This window comes from Patiria miniata, unplaced genomic scaffold (genome assembly GCF_015706575.1).
Source record: "Patiria miniata isolate m_02_andy unplaced genomic scaffold, ASM1570657v1 HiC_scaffold_30, whole genome shotgun sequence".
NCBI lineage: Eukaryota > Metazoa > Echinodermata > Asteroidea > Valvatida > Asterinidae > Patiria > Patiria miniata.
This window is the reverse complement of record NW_024037070.1, coordinates 3,504,826-3,522,237: the sequence shown is the minus strand read 5'-3', so window position 1 is coordinate 3,522,237 and position 17,412 is coordinate 3,504,826. Positions and strand designations below refer to the sequence as shown.

Sequence of the window (17,412 nt, the reverse complement as noted above, 5' to 3'; positions counted from 1 at the left end):
ACCATCAATGGGCCTTATACACGAGTCGGCCATATTGAATTGAAAGTTAGGTAAAATGTTAATTTGTGGAACTTGTGAAGAGAAATGAAAGCAAGTTCCTTTATTATAAATTCCAGTCTGCTTCAATGAATAATTGAACATTTGTAATTAACCATTCTCTAATGTTTAAAGCCATATTAACACAAAAAAAGACAGTAAAATAAGGTGCCCATCCCATTACACAGTTAACAATTAAAGAAATACATTCAGGGAATTCGACAAAATGGCCTACTCGTGAATAAGGCCCATCAAACTCGGGCATTGTATGGAATATCCAATGTCTTGTTAAATTTGGACTCCCGTGTAATCTGGTCTCCCCTCACACGCGATCTGGCACTGTTGTAGGCCTAATTATCTTCACTAAGGCATGCAAAATACAACCAAGGAGTCCGTGTTAATTAATACAGTCCAAATGTCATCCTACACCGGAAGCAATTCTTTTTTATGCAGCCAAGTATAGTTAATGACCATAATGCGCATGCGTCAGTTGGTAACGGAATATGTCTCGGACTTAACTTTCCTTTAAACAAAAATCCCCTGGAGTCCAGAATGAGAAGAAAAGGCTGAAGATCATCACAAGTTGTTTAAACACACTATAGGGAATAAAATTAAAATGTAAAATCCCTCCAGGAGTTGGACCTGGGTCCTCCAGCATTCAGATCAGCTATTTAAAGCACAGCGAGACCACGCTGACTGTCGTGGAATATTAGCCATAAGAACTTATTCCGTATCAGGTGATGTTTCAGGCATGCGCATTATGGTCTATACTGAGTTGCATAAAAACGAATTGCACGCCGGAATGGCCTCGTAGAGAAATTCACACTTATTTTAGACTTTTATACAAAAACAATGAATTCTCTTTTCACGTTCCCTCTCAATATCTGCACTCCTTAATTAATCATATCTGTACAGTTGTATCGTATGCGGAAGCGCGGAAGAATTGTACCGCAATGGAACGGTGGATCACTAGCACGAACTTTTTACAAAAAGACGGTCAGTGGAAACGGTGCATTTCCATTAACAGCTTTGCAGTCGAGTCCAACAATTCCAGTCACAAGTAACAGTGGAATGCCTTTGTCACATGTCACTTGAAAACTGTTTTGAGGACTTGTGAGGTGAGGACTTGTGAGGACTTGTAAGGACTTGGAAGACTTGTGAAGACTTGTGAGGGACATGTGAGAACTTGTGAGGACTTGTGAAGCTGTAAGGACTTGTGAGAACTTGTGAGGACTTGTAAGGCCTTGTGGGGGGGACTTGTGAGGACTTTCTTGAGGACTTGTGATGGACTTGAGAAGACCTGTGACGACTTGTGAGGGACCTGTGCGGACATGTGACGACTTGTGAGGATCGTTGTGGGGGACTTGGGAAGACTTATGAGGACTTTTATGAGGACTTGTGATGACTTGAGAAGACCTGTGACGACTTGTGAGGACTTATGATGGACTTGGGAAGACTTGTGGGGACCTGTGAGGGACTCGTGATGGCTTGCGAGGACTTATGAGGACGTCGAAATGAGTAAAATGATTTTAATTGAAAACTGAATCGAACAAAGGCTGATGTCAGTTGCATTTACAGGTTGACTTGTGTTTCTCAGCATGTTGACCGTCCGAGGTGACACCGTGGCCATTCGGTTCTGGGCCCCGGTCGGTCAGGCTGTTGTGCTCTGTGCTCCCCGGTAGCTTGATGATGTTCGTTTGTTCCTCCTCCACCTTGGTCGCCTGGTGGCTTGATGTCTGTTTGGATGCTCTGATCTTCATAACTGTTGCAAAATGAAACAATGGACGTGAATATGACAAGGAGGATCTTGCAGAGGAGCACACCTCAGTCGCGCTAGGTTTAGAGGTAGCATGCGTGAAGTATATGCTCAGTTGTAGAGTCCCTCCTCTAAAAAAAAAAATGGTATTCTTTGGCCAAATTTCACTTACCTAGTTCAGTGAATATTCTCTCCACGTTGTGCCCCGTCTTGGCGCTCGTTTCTAAGAAGACGGCTTCCAGTATATCAGCGTAACCTCGCGCCAGCTCGGCCGAGATGACTCGGTCTGTCTCTTCAAGGTCCAGTTTGTTGCCTACTACGGCAAGCGCCACGTCTGGCTTGGTACACGCTCGTATAGAAGGCAACCAGACCGTCCGAAGACTGTGGAAGGATTGCTGGTGTTGGACAAAAGTGGGGATTTTCAGTTATAGGGGACGAAAATGAAGATAGACGGTTACAGGCTAGTAATATCAGGAATGAAACTTGCCTCTTGTTATACATGCAGTCTTCTTAAAGGGTATGTCAAGTGATTGTTTCAATGCATTCCTTGTTAAATACCATTTAACCTTTTTTTCTATTTTCATTTTGGTTTTGATAATAACAATAACGGAGTCTTATATAGCGCACGTATCTACCAACAATTAGGTATTCAAGGCGCTGGAAATTATGTCTATTATCAAAGAAAGGTAAATTGATAAATGAGAAAATATGAGACCCATTATGTAGCACCTTATAAGGGTTGACAAGGTGCTGCGGCGCATATTGCAGCCACTGCCAGAAACACTGCGTTCTTTAACGTGGATTTCACAACACACGGGGCCTACAGCTTTACGTCCCATCCAAAGGACGAAGCAATAATGGTAAAGTGCCTTGCTCAAGAGCACAAGCACCATGTTCCCACGGTCAGGATACAAACTCATGTATCACGGCACACAAATCGACCACCGTAATATTGGACCACAGCACCCCCATGCTTGATGCTAATTCAAATTCGCATATTCAGGAGCAAAAATGTCATTTCAGGCAGAAACTGTAGGCCTAATTGTATACCACTATAACAACTTCAAAATTTGCCAGAAATTTCGATATTTTTTTCTTTTATTTGGTGACTCGTTATTGCTTCTGTGCATGACAGTATTTGAATGTCTGTGTGTCAGCTGTAATTCTCAGTTCTCACTTAGCTCAATAGCTTTAAATATTTCATTCATGATTCCATGGACAGCTATAGAAACGGGGTTTTTTTTGTAAAGCACGCATATCTTCTGATAGCATGGATCGATTTCAGTAATCTTTTTTTTCCAGATGAGTGGAAGAACATGCTCTTTTGCTGTTGAAGAAACAAAAAACATTGATCCAGGTCATTTTGTTTGTGACTCACCCTGTAGAGCGAATTTCGGCTCCAATTGCATCCACATTTTTTAGAAAAGTTCAAAGTCCGGTTCAGAGCCAGGTCATTGCAGGAGTTGGTCCTTTTATTTCGTTTTTCACAAACCCTTAAAAGCATGGGCCACAGAATCCCATGTCCAAGGTAAACCGCAGATAATATTTTACCAAATTACAGGCTTGCAACTCTGAAGTAACAAAAACGAGGGAATTTTACTTGGGAACATAGTTTGTTCCAAATTCACTGTTAAGTCTATGGTTTTCTGTTCAAATTGTGAACCAAAATTTGCTCAATGAAAAATTTGTGAGAAAACTTTGCTCAATTATATGGCATACTTATGAGATTTTAATCATTTGAGTCCAGACTGAAACATTATTTTTACGGTCAGATGTTGTGTTTTGATTATAAGGAACAAGTCAACTTTCTTTCTGAAATAAGGATGGCAATTATTGTCTGGTTTCCTTCGCAAGTTTTCGTTCGTTTGTGGAAGTGGGAAAACGTCAATGTTTCGTTGTATTTATTATGAGTACTCATTAGCTCTTAGAACGGAAAATAATCAGTGGTGGACAGCTTAATTTGGTGATATTTTTCTAAATTAAAATATACATATCTTGGGAATAGAGTATACAAATGACGTGAATTGTTGCAGTTACTGTCAATACCGTGCACTTTATCCCTGTGTTGTTTTTATGAAATGGAGCGAGTCACATATTTTTTTAAATATTTGTTTCTAATTCGGTGTCTTTCTTTTTGACTCACCCTGCATTTAATCACCATTATTTTGTGGGTGATCATCTTTGGAGGGAAATGTCAGTGAGAAGTTATTGGATAATTACACCCCAAATTGAAAAGAATTAAAAGATGACTAAAACCAACCAGATTTAGCCTTATACTTCTATTTCAAGTCACACTTACTTCGTTAGTGATGTCATAGACTAGGACAATGGCGGATGCATCTCTGTAGTAAAGTGGTGCCAAGGCTCGAAACTGTGTCACAAAGAAATTTACGTTATGACAGAGATTACGTATCCATAAGCACAATAAAAGAGTTCCAATAAGTCTTAGTTCCATTTAAAAGTTGACGAATCTATTAAATCGCTCTCATCCGTGGTCGATTCAAACATGCCTATAAAAGAAATTTATACCATTTTCCATACCATTTGGTATTGAAAAAAATCTGTTAGTCCGTCCAAGGCATCTCGTCACAAGCCTAGGCTTCTATATAGTTTTGCATGCTTCTTAAAACTTCAGTTCGACAATTCTGTTTTCTTATTCATGTTTTCTCTGCTAATACTTTTATTTGGTATGGAAAAAAAATGTGTTAGTCCGTCCAAGGCATCTCGTCAGAAGCCTAGGCTTCTATAGAAGATGCCTCCATACATATAGTTTTGCATGCTTCTTAAAACTTCAGTTCGACAATTCCGTTTACTTATTTATGTTTTCTCTGCTAATATTTTTATTTGGTATGGAAAAAAATGTGTTAGTCCGTCCAAGGCATCTCGTCACAAGCCTAGGCTTAAGATGCCTCCATACCTATAGTTTGGCATGCTTCTTAGAACTTTTCGACAATTCCGTTTACTTATTCATGTTTTCTCTGCTGATATTTTTTATCTGGTATGGAAATAAATGTGAGTTTGAATTGAATAATAACAATAAAATTATAAAGTGTTGAAGTTAATTAGTTAATTTCGTTTCGATTGTTTATTTCACATCTTTTACTTTTGAAGGAACGCACCGGCCCAGGATTAGGTTTGGGGGCTCCCATATATATATATGTTTCAATTTTTGTGTAGAAGTTTAATATTTTTTCAAAAAAATAATGTCCAAAATGTTTGGCCGCAGAAAAATGTTTTTGTATGGGGGCGAGAGGGGGAGGTGGGTGTGGGGGTGTGGTGAGGGGCGGACTATTTTTTGACGTTGGTCGCGCCATTTACACCCCTATTATACTACTCGAAAATAGGCCACATACATATCACCACTGTCAAACCGTGGGACTAAAGTGAAACACCCCCCCCCCCAATTTTCTTTTTTTTAAAATAACGACTTTTGGGTGGGGCTCAAGCCCCCCCCCCCCCGGGCTCCCTCCCCTTGGGTGCGCCACTGATATTATGTACCCACCCTTTCTTGTCCGGCTGTGTCCCATAGATTCAATTTGACGGTTTCTCCGTTCACAGTCAAGTCTGTTTTTGAATAAGCACTCCTGTGCAAATGAAACCAGCAAAAACGGAAAAACAGTAAAAGAAGAAATTAGGATATTAATCTAGGATGCGTGCATGACAACGAAGCAAGCACAGAGAAGTTCATATATTATATTCAGTTCAAATATTGTGACAATTATGTGTATTGTACATTTCCGGGTTTTTTCAAGGGCAATGAAAAAAATCATAGTGGTTTCAATGTGTGTTTATATACAAAACTTGTAACCACACACTTTCAATTTGTAACGGCACATAACAACGTTCTGTTTCCTGACAAAACTGACACTTCTCTGTTTACATAGACTGAGTCAAACTGTCGTAGATCGAGTAGATCTTCTAACTCTTTCTCGGGAAGTTAAACTATATCCAGACTGAACATTTCACAAGACTCACCCAATGGTCGATTTGGTTTGTTCGAGGAATTCATCGTGAACTAGCCTCTCAGCGATACATGACTTCCCCACTGTAGAACTCTGGATCATGGAAGATAAAGAAAAGATCAAGATGACTCAAGAAAAAAACTACACTGGAGTATAGTAGCCGAGTCCTTATATCCATCTTTGATAATGTTGCCAGCATCATGACTTTGGGTGTGATCCCTGGCTACAGCGCCCCTTGAACAAAGACATTGACAAACTGCATGGGGCTGGAAAGCTCAGTTAGTAGGGCACCGGAACGGCAATCCGTAGGTCGAAGGTTCAAACCCTGCTCCAGTCAATTTCTCTGTTCAACTTTGAAAAAAAAAAAGGATTATACTGCAACTAGTCAGTTTGCCTTTGTGGTTTATTTGAAGAAAAATGATCAAATGTGATAGACTTGCTGCATGACTTGTGATTAACTTGTGATTGAATTAGTACTTGCGACTGACTTATACTTGTGACTGTCTTGTGTTTGAATTTCGACGGGCCTGTTATTGACTCGTGATTGACTGTAACGCCGGACGGTTCATAACTTCGGGTCACGCAAAATCCGCATTTTTCTGTAAGAGTTTTGCAATTTGTTTCTATACCAGTTCATGAAAAGTTGTCATGGACAAACCCGCAGAAGACACTGAAAAGTACGATTGAGCTGAACATTGGGCAGCACGATTACGTAAAGCGCCTTTTAGACAGTGAACTGGCAAAACACCAACATCATCATTGAGAAGTTGTATAGTTTCCAAGATTTATTGAAAGTGGATACTGAACAATTTTCTGTTCTCTACTATTGTGAATCTTCAGTGATTGAAAACCAGTTTGGAGCATTATGATGAACGTTACTGACTACACGGCTGGTGTATGTACATGACGGTACATTGTAGATGCATGGACATATTACCGTGAACAAATATATTTCGTGACAAGCGTGTCAGTCAGTTCCATGCATGATGTATGAACTATGAACCACGTCCCACATACTGCATCGTCAGTCTATTGTGTGTATAAAACGTACTCACCCCAACCAGGCAGATTTTGATGGCATTCCCCGGACCGATCGGCATTTTCCCGCCTTTCCGACCAAATCCACAGCTGGTGTCTCCTAAACCTGATCACTTCCACCGTCTGGAAATACCCGCTGCACTTTGCAGCTTCAACTTCTTCGTCAAGTTTGGAACAACAATCAGAGCTATGAACTTGAGACAGTCATATTTAGGTACACGTACTCCTTTCACTCAGTATGTTTTTGGTTGAAAGCCTGCGAACAATTCCTGTTGCAGGCAATGATTGCAGGGAACTAACGTTACATGCTGCAACAAAACCGTAATATTTGTTTTTTTTAACTGGCAACAAAGAAACGGCAGCGCATGCATAGGTACTATCCACCTGTCTAGCAGTGTGCAGAGATCTTTGCACACGGCGCAATGGTGGACGTGCAAACTTTGATCTTGTCCTTATTCCGGCGGAAAACAATTTCTGAACAATTACAGGTGGAAAGTCCAACCTGTGATAGACGGGTAACGTGAGTATAAGTCACCTGTGCAAATGGACTTTTTTTAGCGATTGAGCAAAGTTTCTATTCGACATGACGTCGCTCCATGCAAATGTTTGCCCCTCCACTGTCAACAATATTAAAATGATAGTCGGATGGGACTCAAACCCACGACCTCCTGTTTACTGTTAACTACTGGACCGAGCAGCTTGCTGGGTCGTAAGTGTAACATATAATGCTAATATGCAAAACTTAGCTTCGTTATAAAAGGTTTCTCGACACATCTTCAATACATTAACATACAAAAATAATCGTACTGGGCTATAAAAAAATACAAAAGGTGCCCAACATAAACATTCATTCCACCTAAAATAACTACATCCCATACCCTGCCCCAAAAATGGAGACCCAAAAAAGATGAATTTTGAACCCCATGTACCAAAGACAAAAGTACAATAACAGTGGGATTGCAGGAAACCCCCTCCCAAAAATTTTAAGTAAGCCACGCCCCTACTCTAACCAAAGTATTTTGAATTAAAAAGTAAAGATTTAATTGCAAGTAATGTATCCTGAATTTTGACGGTCAATGTTAAAGCCTTCTCAGGAATGACAACCAAATTTCTTCGAGTGAAGGAAAAACAAGCACCCCCCCCCAAAAAAAGAATTTGTCTTCAAGCCCCATATAACTGATCGATTAAATAAACTTTTCATTTTGAACTATGCGAGACACATAAATCGTGGCTTAATTATGGTGCGAAACTCTGATAGTCTCAGCACGAGTTGAGATACCGTATAATACCTCATATCATTCGGTTCCCTAAAAAAGCTGAACTCCGCTAGTTTTTATCCAAAGGAACAATGTGCACAAGCATTTCCTCAAACAAACATCAATGGCACGACACGCCAGCCACGCAGGGTGACTCATTTCATTAGTTTGAAACGCAAATGAAAGTATTTTCGGTGACAAAAGACCAGCCTGGCAAACTTGACCCGTATACATGCACAACAGAAGATATTATGTAGCCTACCTCACTTCTCTTACCGGTATTTAAATGCGGTCAACTTCCTGTATTACGTTGTCCTCTTGATACCATGCGACAGCATTTTTACTTCCTTGTCTGATGATCCTATTTTTTCTCCCCTGGTAAATTTCCTGTTTTTTTTGCATCAGCCAGTTGTTGTATTGTTTCAAGCGTACATCAAAAGCATATAATACATGGTACATAATAGCCGTATAGTGGCTGATCACTCCACTGCATTATGCGTAAAACCTTTTGCGCAAAACCACAGTGAAAAGCCAAACAAAACTTATTAAAGTATTCTGGACTGTTTGAAGAGGCTTTGAATGAACTATGACAACTTCATGTTTTAATAAATTACTATGCCGAGAGGAGTAGTTTCTAGTTTCAACAGCAGGGAAAAAAGTCTGTCAGCTCGCTGTCCGGGTATAGTTCGGTCTAGTCTGAGCACACATCATGGCGACCAGATGCACATGGAAGGTCTGCTTTGTAGGGGTGAGTATTCTTTTCCTCTTCTTCTTTTCTTCTTTTTTACACTGAATGATATATGATTCGGTGAATTCCCTGAATCTCATTCCGTCTATCCACTTTATAGTAACTGTATATCGTAAGCTGTGGTACTTGTACTTTCACGTGAGGCTTTCGCATAATGTGCACATTATTGTTTCAGCATTCCCAATGTGGGATTATTAATTTCCGCGTTCATGTATACAGTACCTGCGCATAACTTGAAGGTCGATTGTGATTATAACGACTGACAACACAACACCACAAGCGATGGTTCAAACTTTCAGTTCATATTAATAAAGTGTACCCAACTAGCTTTTGTTAATGCCCCACAAAGAAGCACGCATTGGCTGCATAATTAGCATAAAAACGCATCGGTAACATAATTAGTTCCAAGAAGAAAAAACAAAGAACGGTTAAATTTAAATATCCCGATGGGTCATTTTTTGTACACACAATATTTCGCCCAGAAGCACACCAAAACTGTATATAGGTTGAATATTATTCCTTTTTTCCCCGTTTGGTATTTAAGGTGAATAATAGTCATCCCTGACCCATTAATTATTAGTTATAATTATTTGATGAGTGTTTATTTTAAAATAAAGTTTCAGAAACAAAACTTACTGGCCGGTTTGTGATAAGAGTAACCGAATACATTATGACAGGATACTGGCGTGGGGAAGTCGTGCGTTGCCTTCAGATTTCACCAAGATAGATTTACTGGAACCATACCAACAATAGGGTAAGTTCAATTGAGTTTAAATGCAATTGATTACACACCTGTGAAGACTACAAGCCTGCTAGACTGATTCTCATGATCTTACAATTCCACAAATTCTATAAATTGCTCCCGTTCATCTTAAGTGGCGTCAGGGAACCAGACTACAAGAATATGATTGGTTTTCTTAGTTTTCCATCATCTACGAACCCAAAACGTGAAACAAGTCAGTGTAACAATACTTGCTATAACATACTAATCCTCCAAATCCATTTATTTCTGAAAATTGCAGCAAAAGCAAATGATGTACATTCCCTTTAACCTTGTTTTCAATTTTCGTTTTGCCATTTTGAAGGGTATTTTGGTGCCTTTTTGGTTTTGATGCTTATGCGAATTTCCATATTCATGTGCAAACCTATGATGTCATTCCGGGCAGAAACCTAAATGTTACAGCTATTTCAGCACAAAAAGTTGCCAGAATTGTTAATATTTTGCTGTAATAAATATTCTTTTCCTCGGTGGTTCGTACACGGCAGTGAGCCAATGAGCATCCCTTCGTGCATTAAAGAGGAGTAGAGAGTTGCACAAAATTTGTTCCGAAGAAAAATTCATCGCATGGCCCTTTAAATAAAACTAACGGAAACTGTTGTCAATTTAGTCAAATTAACTCCAGTGTGAACAGCCGGTAAACCTCCTGAATTGTCGACGTTCGACTGCAAGTTTTTTTATGGTCGATTGTAAGTTTTACAGGGATAACTGGTTCACGGAAGAATTACATTGTCAGTTTTACTTAGCGAATGATTGAGGGTCGAAATTAATCCAAGCGCGGACGCACAGTAGAATAGCCACAATGCAATCTTATACTAACGGTAACTATATTTAAAAACAAACTATAAGTCCCATGCATGCGCAAACGCGACTTTTATGTGCCTTCGCCAAAACTGGGTGTTCAAAAAGAAAACGAAGACACCTTTCCCCTCTTAAAAAAAAAACGGTTTGTGCATTTTCTTTAGAGCGGTTGTAAACTGATGTTCGCAAAAATGATGCTATGTATGTATGTATGTAAGTCTTACTACGTATGTATGTATGTTCAGTCTACAGGTACATATTTCGTATTAGTATTTATATCCAAATTATTTCTTCACAGACGAACATTTACAAAACACGAAATGGAGAACAGACCGGTGATTCAGTCATACGCGGGGGGTTGTGGTTTATTATTATTTTCATCTTTTCAGATATGCATTCATGGAAAAGTCTTTACTTGTGGATGACGTCGAGCACGTATTCAACTTGTGGGACACAGCCGGGCAGGAACGGGTATGTTTCCTTAGGATTCCAACGCATGTTACGGATTTGAATGGGGAAGTTACAGAAAGGACAAAAGTACCCCACGCCGAGTGTGAGATAGCTCATTATACCCATCGCCCTACGTACTGCAAACGTCTCTAAAAAAAAACACCCAAAAAACCCTGAGTACCGGAAACGCAAAGAACTGTGGGTAGCTTACCACCTTTGCAAATGCACTTACATTTACGTGGAAGTGTTTGACCCCGGATCATTGCTTAAACAAAATAAATCCAAAGAGAACTCAAAGATATGAGGTCACCAGCGGTGTGCACGAACACTGTGGGCAGGTGTGCGCAAACACTGTGGACCGGCTTTCTTCGTTTCACTCGATATCCCTCCGCCGTCCACACACCACCACTCACATTACCAGATGTTTGCTTTGTTTTCCACTACAGTATCGCTCGCTAGCACGGGGATTCTTTAGGCGAGCAAGTGCTATGGTCTTAGTGTACGACATCACTAACTCGGTAAGTGTTCAGGTTTCGAATCAAAGCAGTTTCTGTGACTTTTTTTCACACACAAAGGTAGCGGCAGGTTTGTAACTTGCAGTCTGGAGCATTATTTACACAGCTCAAGTCACAAGTATAATGGTCAGAGTCAATAAACAATGACCATGGAAAGCCTTTTGAATCTCAATTCATTTGAATAACTTATTATTTTCTTATGACTCATCCACATCCAGCACCGCCATTCGGCCCGAGATTTGGTGGATGGGTACCTCGAAGCACACGGAAAGGAGCCCCGCTGATTTCCTTCTTTTATAGCAACTTTTGAAGTTTTTATTCTGTGCCCCCCAAAAAACACTTAGCTTTTAGGCCATGCAGGAAGTAATGCCTATGGCGATTTAAGGGGCGTTGCTAAAGAAAAAGAAGCGACAAATCTTGGACAAATTGAGAGAAAATGACCCGAATGTTAGTAGCCCTGTACGTTTTTAATGGACCACTTTCGCCTCTTGCTGCCAGGCCCATTTATGCGCATGTGTGCATAATTATGAATTTATTAGTAAACAGGTCATATAAGTGCTTAATACCGTTTCTTATCCCCGTCCAGCATTCTTTCCAAGTTTTGGACAAGTACTGGGTGCGGTCGGCCCAGCGTGGCGCGCCAGAGAACGTCGCCCTGGCTGTGCTCGGGAACAAGAGCGACATAGGCGACGACCAACGACAGGTCACTGCGCAGGAGGGCATGGAGTTTGCGCAGAAACACGATGCCATCTTTATGGAGGTCAGCGCCAAGACCGGAAGCAATGTCTTCGAATTCTTCAAGGAACTATGTGAGGACAACCTTTTTTTTCAAAACGAAAGAAACGCAGCACGTGAAAGCCGTTTTCTATACACTGTAAACAAAACCCGTAAAAACACTGTCCATTTCCCGTATTGTTTACGGTTTAGAACCGTTATTGCTCGAACCGTCACAAGAAAGAACGTGCTACGTGCATTTCCAGTAAAACTTGGTGCCCTGACGCAGGCTGGGATTCACAATGGTTTGTATTCGTAACTTTTCAAAACCCCTCCCCTTTCAAACCCTCACAACCGCCTAGTTTTTAAAGCTGTGATTCGTGTGCACTCACGCAACGTTCGCTACGTGCTGATCATTGGGACGTCAAAGCTTTGGTATTGCGAAATTTGAAGAGTCAAGCAGCTAATCCTGCGGTGATGACCAGCAATAGGTTGACCCCTTTCTGTGGGATCGGTAAAAAGTTGTAAATGAAAATTACAACTTAAAGATAATTTCACCTTAAGTGATTTGAAAACCACTATGCGTGTAAAAGACAAGCTGCAAGACGTATGCATACCCCACTCCCAGCTGCTGCAACTGGAACCTACCCCCCTCCCTACCCCTACACTCAGCTCTGACGCCACCCACTTTGTATTCCATTACTTAACGGCAAATTGCCGTTAAATTTACGGGAAATTCGCGTTAAAATTACGGTCACCGTCATTTTTGGAAACCCGTAACTGACCGTAATTTTACGGTCTTTTGTTGGCAACCCGTTTGACAGTGTTTTTACCGTAAAATTACGGGCAAATTTTTTTACAGTGTACGTTCTTTACGGATCCGAAATTATCAGGGGAAATAGGACTGAACATAAACAAAATAAACCGTAAGAGAAAATCAAGTTCAGTAACAACAAACAGCCTAAAAAGAAAAACCAAAAACGATCAAAAACAATAAAATCAAATCAGAAACGAAATTCAAGTCAACTTATAGTTCAGTAAATTGAGGACAATTTAAACACAACACGACTTTGTTGTACAGGGTGATTAAAAAAAAAAAAGCGAAATCCAAATGTCTGGACCATTGTTTTAGTGAAGTTCTGCATGTGGCAGTTTCAAAATCTAGGATATGAAAGCCCAATTCATAAGCTTTCTGTTAATACAAGAATCATTCAAATCACTTATGTAATTTTCAAGTTACGGAATTTTAAACACTAACCATCGTTTACAACTTTCAGTCCACGGATCACAAAAAGGTAAGTGTTCTTTCAGCAAAAGGAAAACAAATCACATAGGGATGTGTATGAATATTGTTTTCGTTTTGCTGAAAGAACGCACACCCTGTATTTTTTTTTACTCTTCCCGTTAAAAAAAGGATTGCAATGGGAAGTCTAAAAGTACCAGTGAAAATGATTCACGATACTTATGACAGTTGTTATCTTTTCATTCGATAACAAGGCATTAATATCTGTCTGTACGTCAATAATCAAAGGTCAAAATTAATATACAGACAGATAAATACTTTCCCTTTTATTTCAATTTATGATTAATTCAATTTGTAACACTGGGGTCAGTGATAACATGACTCCAACTCGGGTACTTTGACTCACTAAAACTCGCTCTGTATTTTATGGAGTCGCTCGTAAATTTGATGTCTAAATTACAGACAGGTAATTACTTTGGCAATTCGATGACAAGGTTGATTAAAATACTACACACGTGAAGGTGAATAAGTTGCCGTTGCAAAACTTTTGCAGCGAAATTAACCGGAGTTCAAAAAGTGTGCTCAAGCTTTGACTAATAAGAAGCTTTCTACTTGCTGTGACGTCATGCATGAAAAAAGCGTCCACTTTTGCGCCGAGTATGATAATGAACCCGTCCCGTGTCGGGGTAGTCCTAAATTTGCGATTCTCTGTTTTGCGTAGACCTGCCTCTGACAAAGCAGGACTTTGAATAAATTAAATGCAGATTATCTCTCAAATCAGACTCGCAAACGTATAAACCAATCATTTGAATAGCCGCATCAGTTAAGTAGAAAGCACTCAGAGAGCGCAAACCTCTGCCAAGGCTAAACAATTCCCCGCCATATTGTCGGTTCACCCAAAAGAAGTACCCGCATAATTGGTGAAGAATCCTTAAAAAGAATCCAGGATCCAGACCCAGATTCGGAACACTTCCAAAATCTAATCGATTTGTACTTGTACCAAGGAGCACCCCTAAAAAGAAATTCATGAACATTTTCCCGTCCATAACTTTTTGAGCTATCTTGTTAACAGACAAACCAACCAAACAACCAACAAACTAACCAACGCTTGACGGAGGTAATAAGGTAGAATAGATATATATAGCTACCAGACCTACTTTATGTTTCTAATGAATGTAGTTGATTATGAAAGCTCATGCAAGTTCCAAGTCATAAAGTTGCTACATATCGACTGTACCACAAGATTTTAACTGTAAAAGTCAGTGACGTTAAATTGGCTGCATGCATTCTCTCCAGGTCTTGATGATTCAACTTACCTAACTGAAGTTGGTTAGGGGTCAGAAAACTGATAAGGATGATCTGACTTGCACAAATTTAAACCCAGGAATTTAATGATTAGTAACTAAGTAGTCCAAGTTGTAACTTATTAGGACTTGGTGAGCCAAAACCAAATTCAAAATCTTATTTCACGTTTATGATGTTAGAATTGCCACATGAAATTCATTCAATAAAACAAACAAAAGTGCACAAAATACAACCACAAAATAATACAAATCATATTAAATTTATGTTCATCACACCTATATGTTTATATCAGTATTGGTCAATTGGAGATACAACTTGTGAAGGCTCTAAGCTGAAAAACAAGAACGTGCCACGTACCGGTAGGCTTACATTATCATTATCCAAAATTGTTTTGCGATTTGAGTTTTCTGTATTTGCAAAACTCTAGCAAGGAAGCTCATGCAGACGCCAGACCTGGAGTTCAAGACGTGCGGGATGCGGATCTTAACTGACCCAGCAAAGGATCAGAAGGAGGACAAGGAGACGAAGAATAGATGCTGCGGACGATTAACATAAATGATGAGTTTGATTATAAAGACTAAAGACTTAGACAGTAGTTGAGACATTTTACGAGACACCACACAAACGCTTACTAGTGGGGCAGGGGAAATATTTTTCGGGGAGGGGTGTTCACTTTGATGATAAAAGCGTATGTCTTAAGAAAGATATTTGGCTATAGAGCCATCGCAGATTTGTCCTTTGAATAAATATACGTAAAAAAACAAGCAATTTTCAAAATGTTCAGTATGGCTACCATTGCTTGTTATTCTATATATTTTTTTCAAAGGACAAATCTGCGACGGCCCTGTAGCAAAATATCTTTATCATGACATACTCTGAATGTGTACCAAATTACATGCTTGTATCATCAAATGAACAATCCCATCACCTATCTGCGACACTAAACACAACTTTCATTTCAGTATTAAACATGAACTGACGAGTTCAAGGCCTTGCTGCTTTCCTTTTCAATATTCAAATCGGCTTGAAGTTGGCTTTGTCAATGTTAAAGTAGGATTTCAAAGTACATGTATCATTGAATTAACAAAAACAAGCATGGAGGTCGTGGGTTCGAGTCCCACCCGAGTGATTTTTCCCAACTTTCACTCGGGAGGTAACACACCGAGTATACAGTGTTCATACGTCGGTGAAGGGCAAAACCTAATTGGATTTACATCACCCGACGCAAAAAGAAAATCATTCTTATGAAAAACAAGCATGGTTCTCGAAATGATAACACTGATTTTGGCTCCGAAAAAAAACCTTTTTATGTTTACCTGACGGGTGTTGACTCAAATAATCAGTATTCTTTCATACTAATAAAAATATAGAATTCTATATTTTTTTAAAGATAAATTGATCAAAAGTATGAAAGGTCGAAAGGTCTCGGAAAGTGTCGTGACTACATCAGTGATTGCTACAAGTCCCATATCATTGCACAGCTTTCAGACCATTTGATGGTTTTTGGTTGCATATTTTGACAATTTGTTGCGAGCGGTATAGGTGTACACTTTTTAGCCTTCCGTAGTGACAGGCCGGTCCTGTACTTAAAGAAACTGAATATTTACATGTAGATAGTAAAGGGGAATATGACGATAAAACTTGCCAACAAAATCAAGTGATATAGTTTGTTCTTATATCAGCTACATACTTGGAGCATGGGCGTCACCAGGATTTTTTTCCGGGGGGGGGCAAAGTAAATTTGTCCCCCAAATTCCTTAACTTTTTCATTCTATTCTCAATTTATCATTTTTCCGAGCGTGAGCAGGGGAGCATTTTCCCTACCCCCCCCCCCATCAAATTAACAGCAATAATTATGGCTTCGCACCTCTTTTTCCTTTTTTTTCCTTTTTTTTCCTTCTTTTTTATTTCCTCCTTGCCCCCCCCCCCCCCCCGCGACGCCCATGACTTGGAGTACAATTAGTTTTTTAGTTAATACTAACATTTGTGATTAATTTCACATCCAGTAAGGCACTCGTGATTTAATCTTGCCTGAATCAGCCTTTTAACATTTGGTGAGAAATTATTTTCTAGATAATGTATCCAATTTTATTGTAGATAGTAAAACATGAAAGGCACTCGCTACAGATACTTTTTATAATATAAATAATAAAAAATAATGTTTCTGAAAACAGTAAAAGCAAAATTTACATTACAAATATTTTTTTAATATAAAAACAGAAACTGAATAAAAACAATTTGTTGTCCAAGATTTTGTTGTACTGAATGGTCTGTTTCTACTGATTCTTTCTTGGGATAGAATTTGCTAGTCAAGGAGCCAGACAGGTCTATATTGCCTAAAAAAATCATACAAAACAAAAAGCTGACTTGCACCTCTTAGCCCCCCCCCCCCAAAAAAAAGATTCTAAAGGTAGTAAAAGGGAAAATATAAGAAAAGATTTCTAAGTCAATCAGTTCGGCTGAGGTAGTTTTCTCTTTGTCTTTTTAGCGGGTAGCAGCCAGATCTGTAATCAAGTCCTTACAATCCATCATTACAAGACAATCATGAGTTATCAAGTCTGTAGTCAAGGGACAGGCAACTGAGATGAATTGTGACAATGGTAGTTCTTTGGGATTGGTCTTCCCTCATTATTCGTGACCTTACTTGTGATTTGACTTGTGATTTGACTTGTGATTGTCTTATGATTGACTTGGGACTGACTTGTGATTTGACTTGTGATGTGACTCGTGATTTGACTTGTGATTGACTTGTGGTTTCGTGATTGGACTTGTGTTTGGACTTGTGATTGACCTGTGATTTGACTTGTGAT

At 39.4% G+C, this 17,412-nt stretch overlaps 2 protein-coding genes across 2 annotated transcripts; one reads left to right on the top strand and one right to left on the bottom strand.

The window, feature by feature from the left end:
- Positions 1-1,260: 1,260 nt before the first annotated feature.
- LOC119739162 (ras-related protein Rab-22A-like) lies at positions 1,261-7,753 on the bottom strand. Its single transcript, XM_038213994.1, has 6 exons — positions 6,810-7,753; positions 5,768-5,847; positions 5,295-5,376; positions 4,092-4,163; positions 1,965-2,187; positions 1,261-1,798 (listed from the first exon to the last, which is right to left on the bottom strand). The coding sequence occupies exons 1-6, from the start codon at positions 6,852-6,854 to the stop codon at positions 1,599-1,601; spliced, it is 702 nt and encodes a 233-aa protein (XP_038069922.1). The 5' UTR covers positions 6,855-7,753; the 3' UTR covers positions 1,261-1,598.
- Positions 7,754-8,365: 612 nt separating this feature from the next.
- LOC119739163 (ras-related protein Rab-22A-like) lies at positions 8,366-15,903 on the top strand. Its single transcript, XM_038213995.1, has 6 exons — positions 8,366-8,796; positions 9,474-9,550; positions 10,765-10,846; positions 11,272-11,343; positions 11,927-12,149; positions 15,030-15,903. Exons 1-6 carry the CDS (start codon positions 8,758-8,760, stop codon positions 15,155-15,157), a joined length of 621 nt encoding a protein of 206 aa, XP_038069923.1. The 5' UTR covers positions 8,366-8,757; the 3' UTR covers positions 15,158-15,903.
- Positions 15,904-17,412: the final 1,509 nt, after the last annotated feature.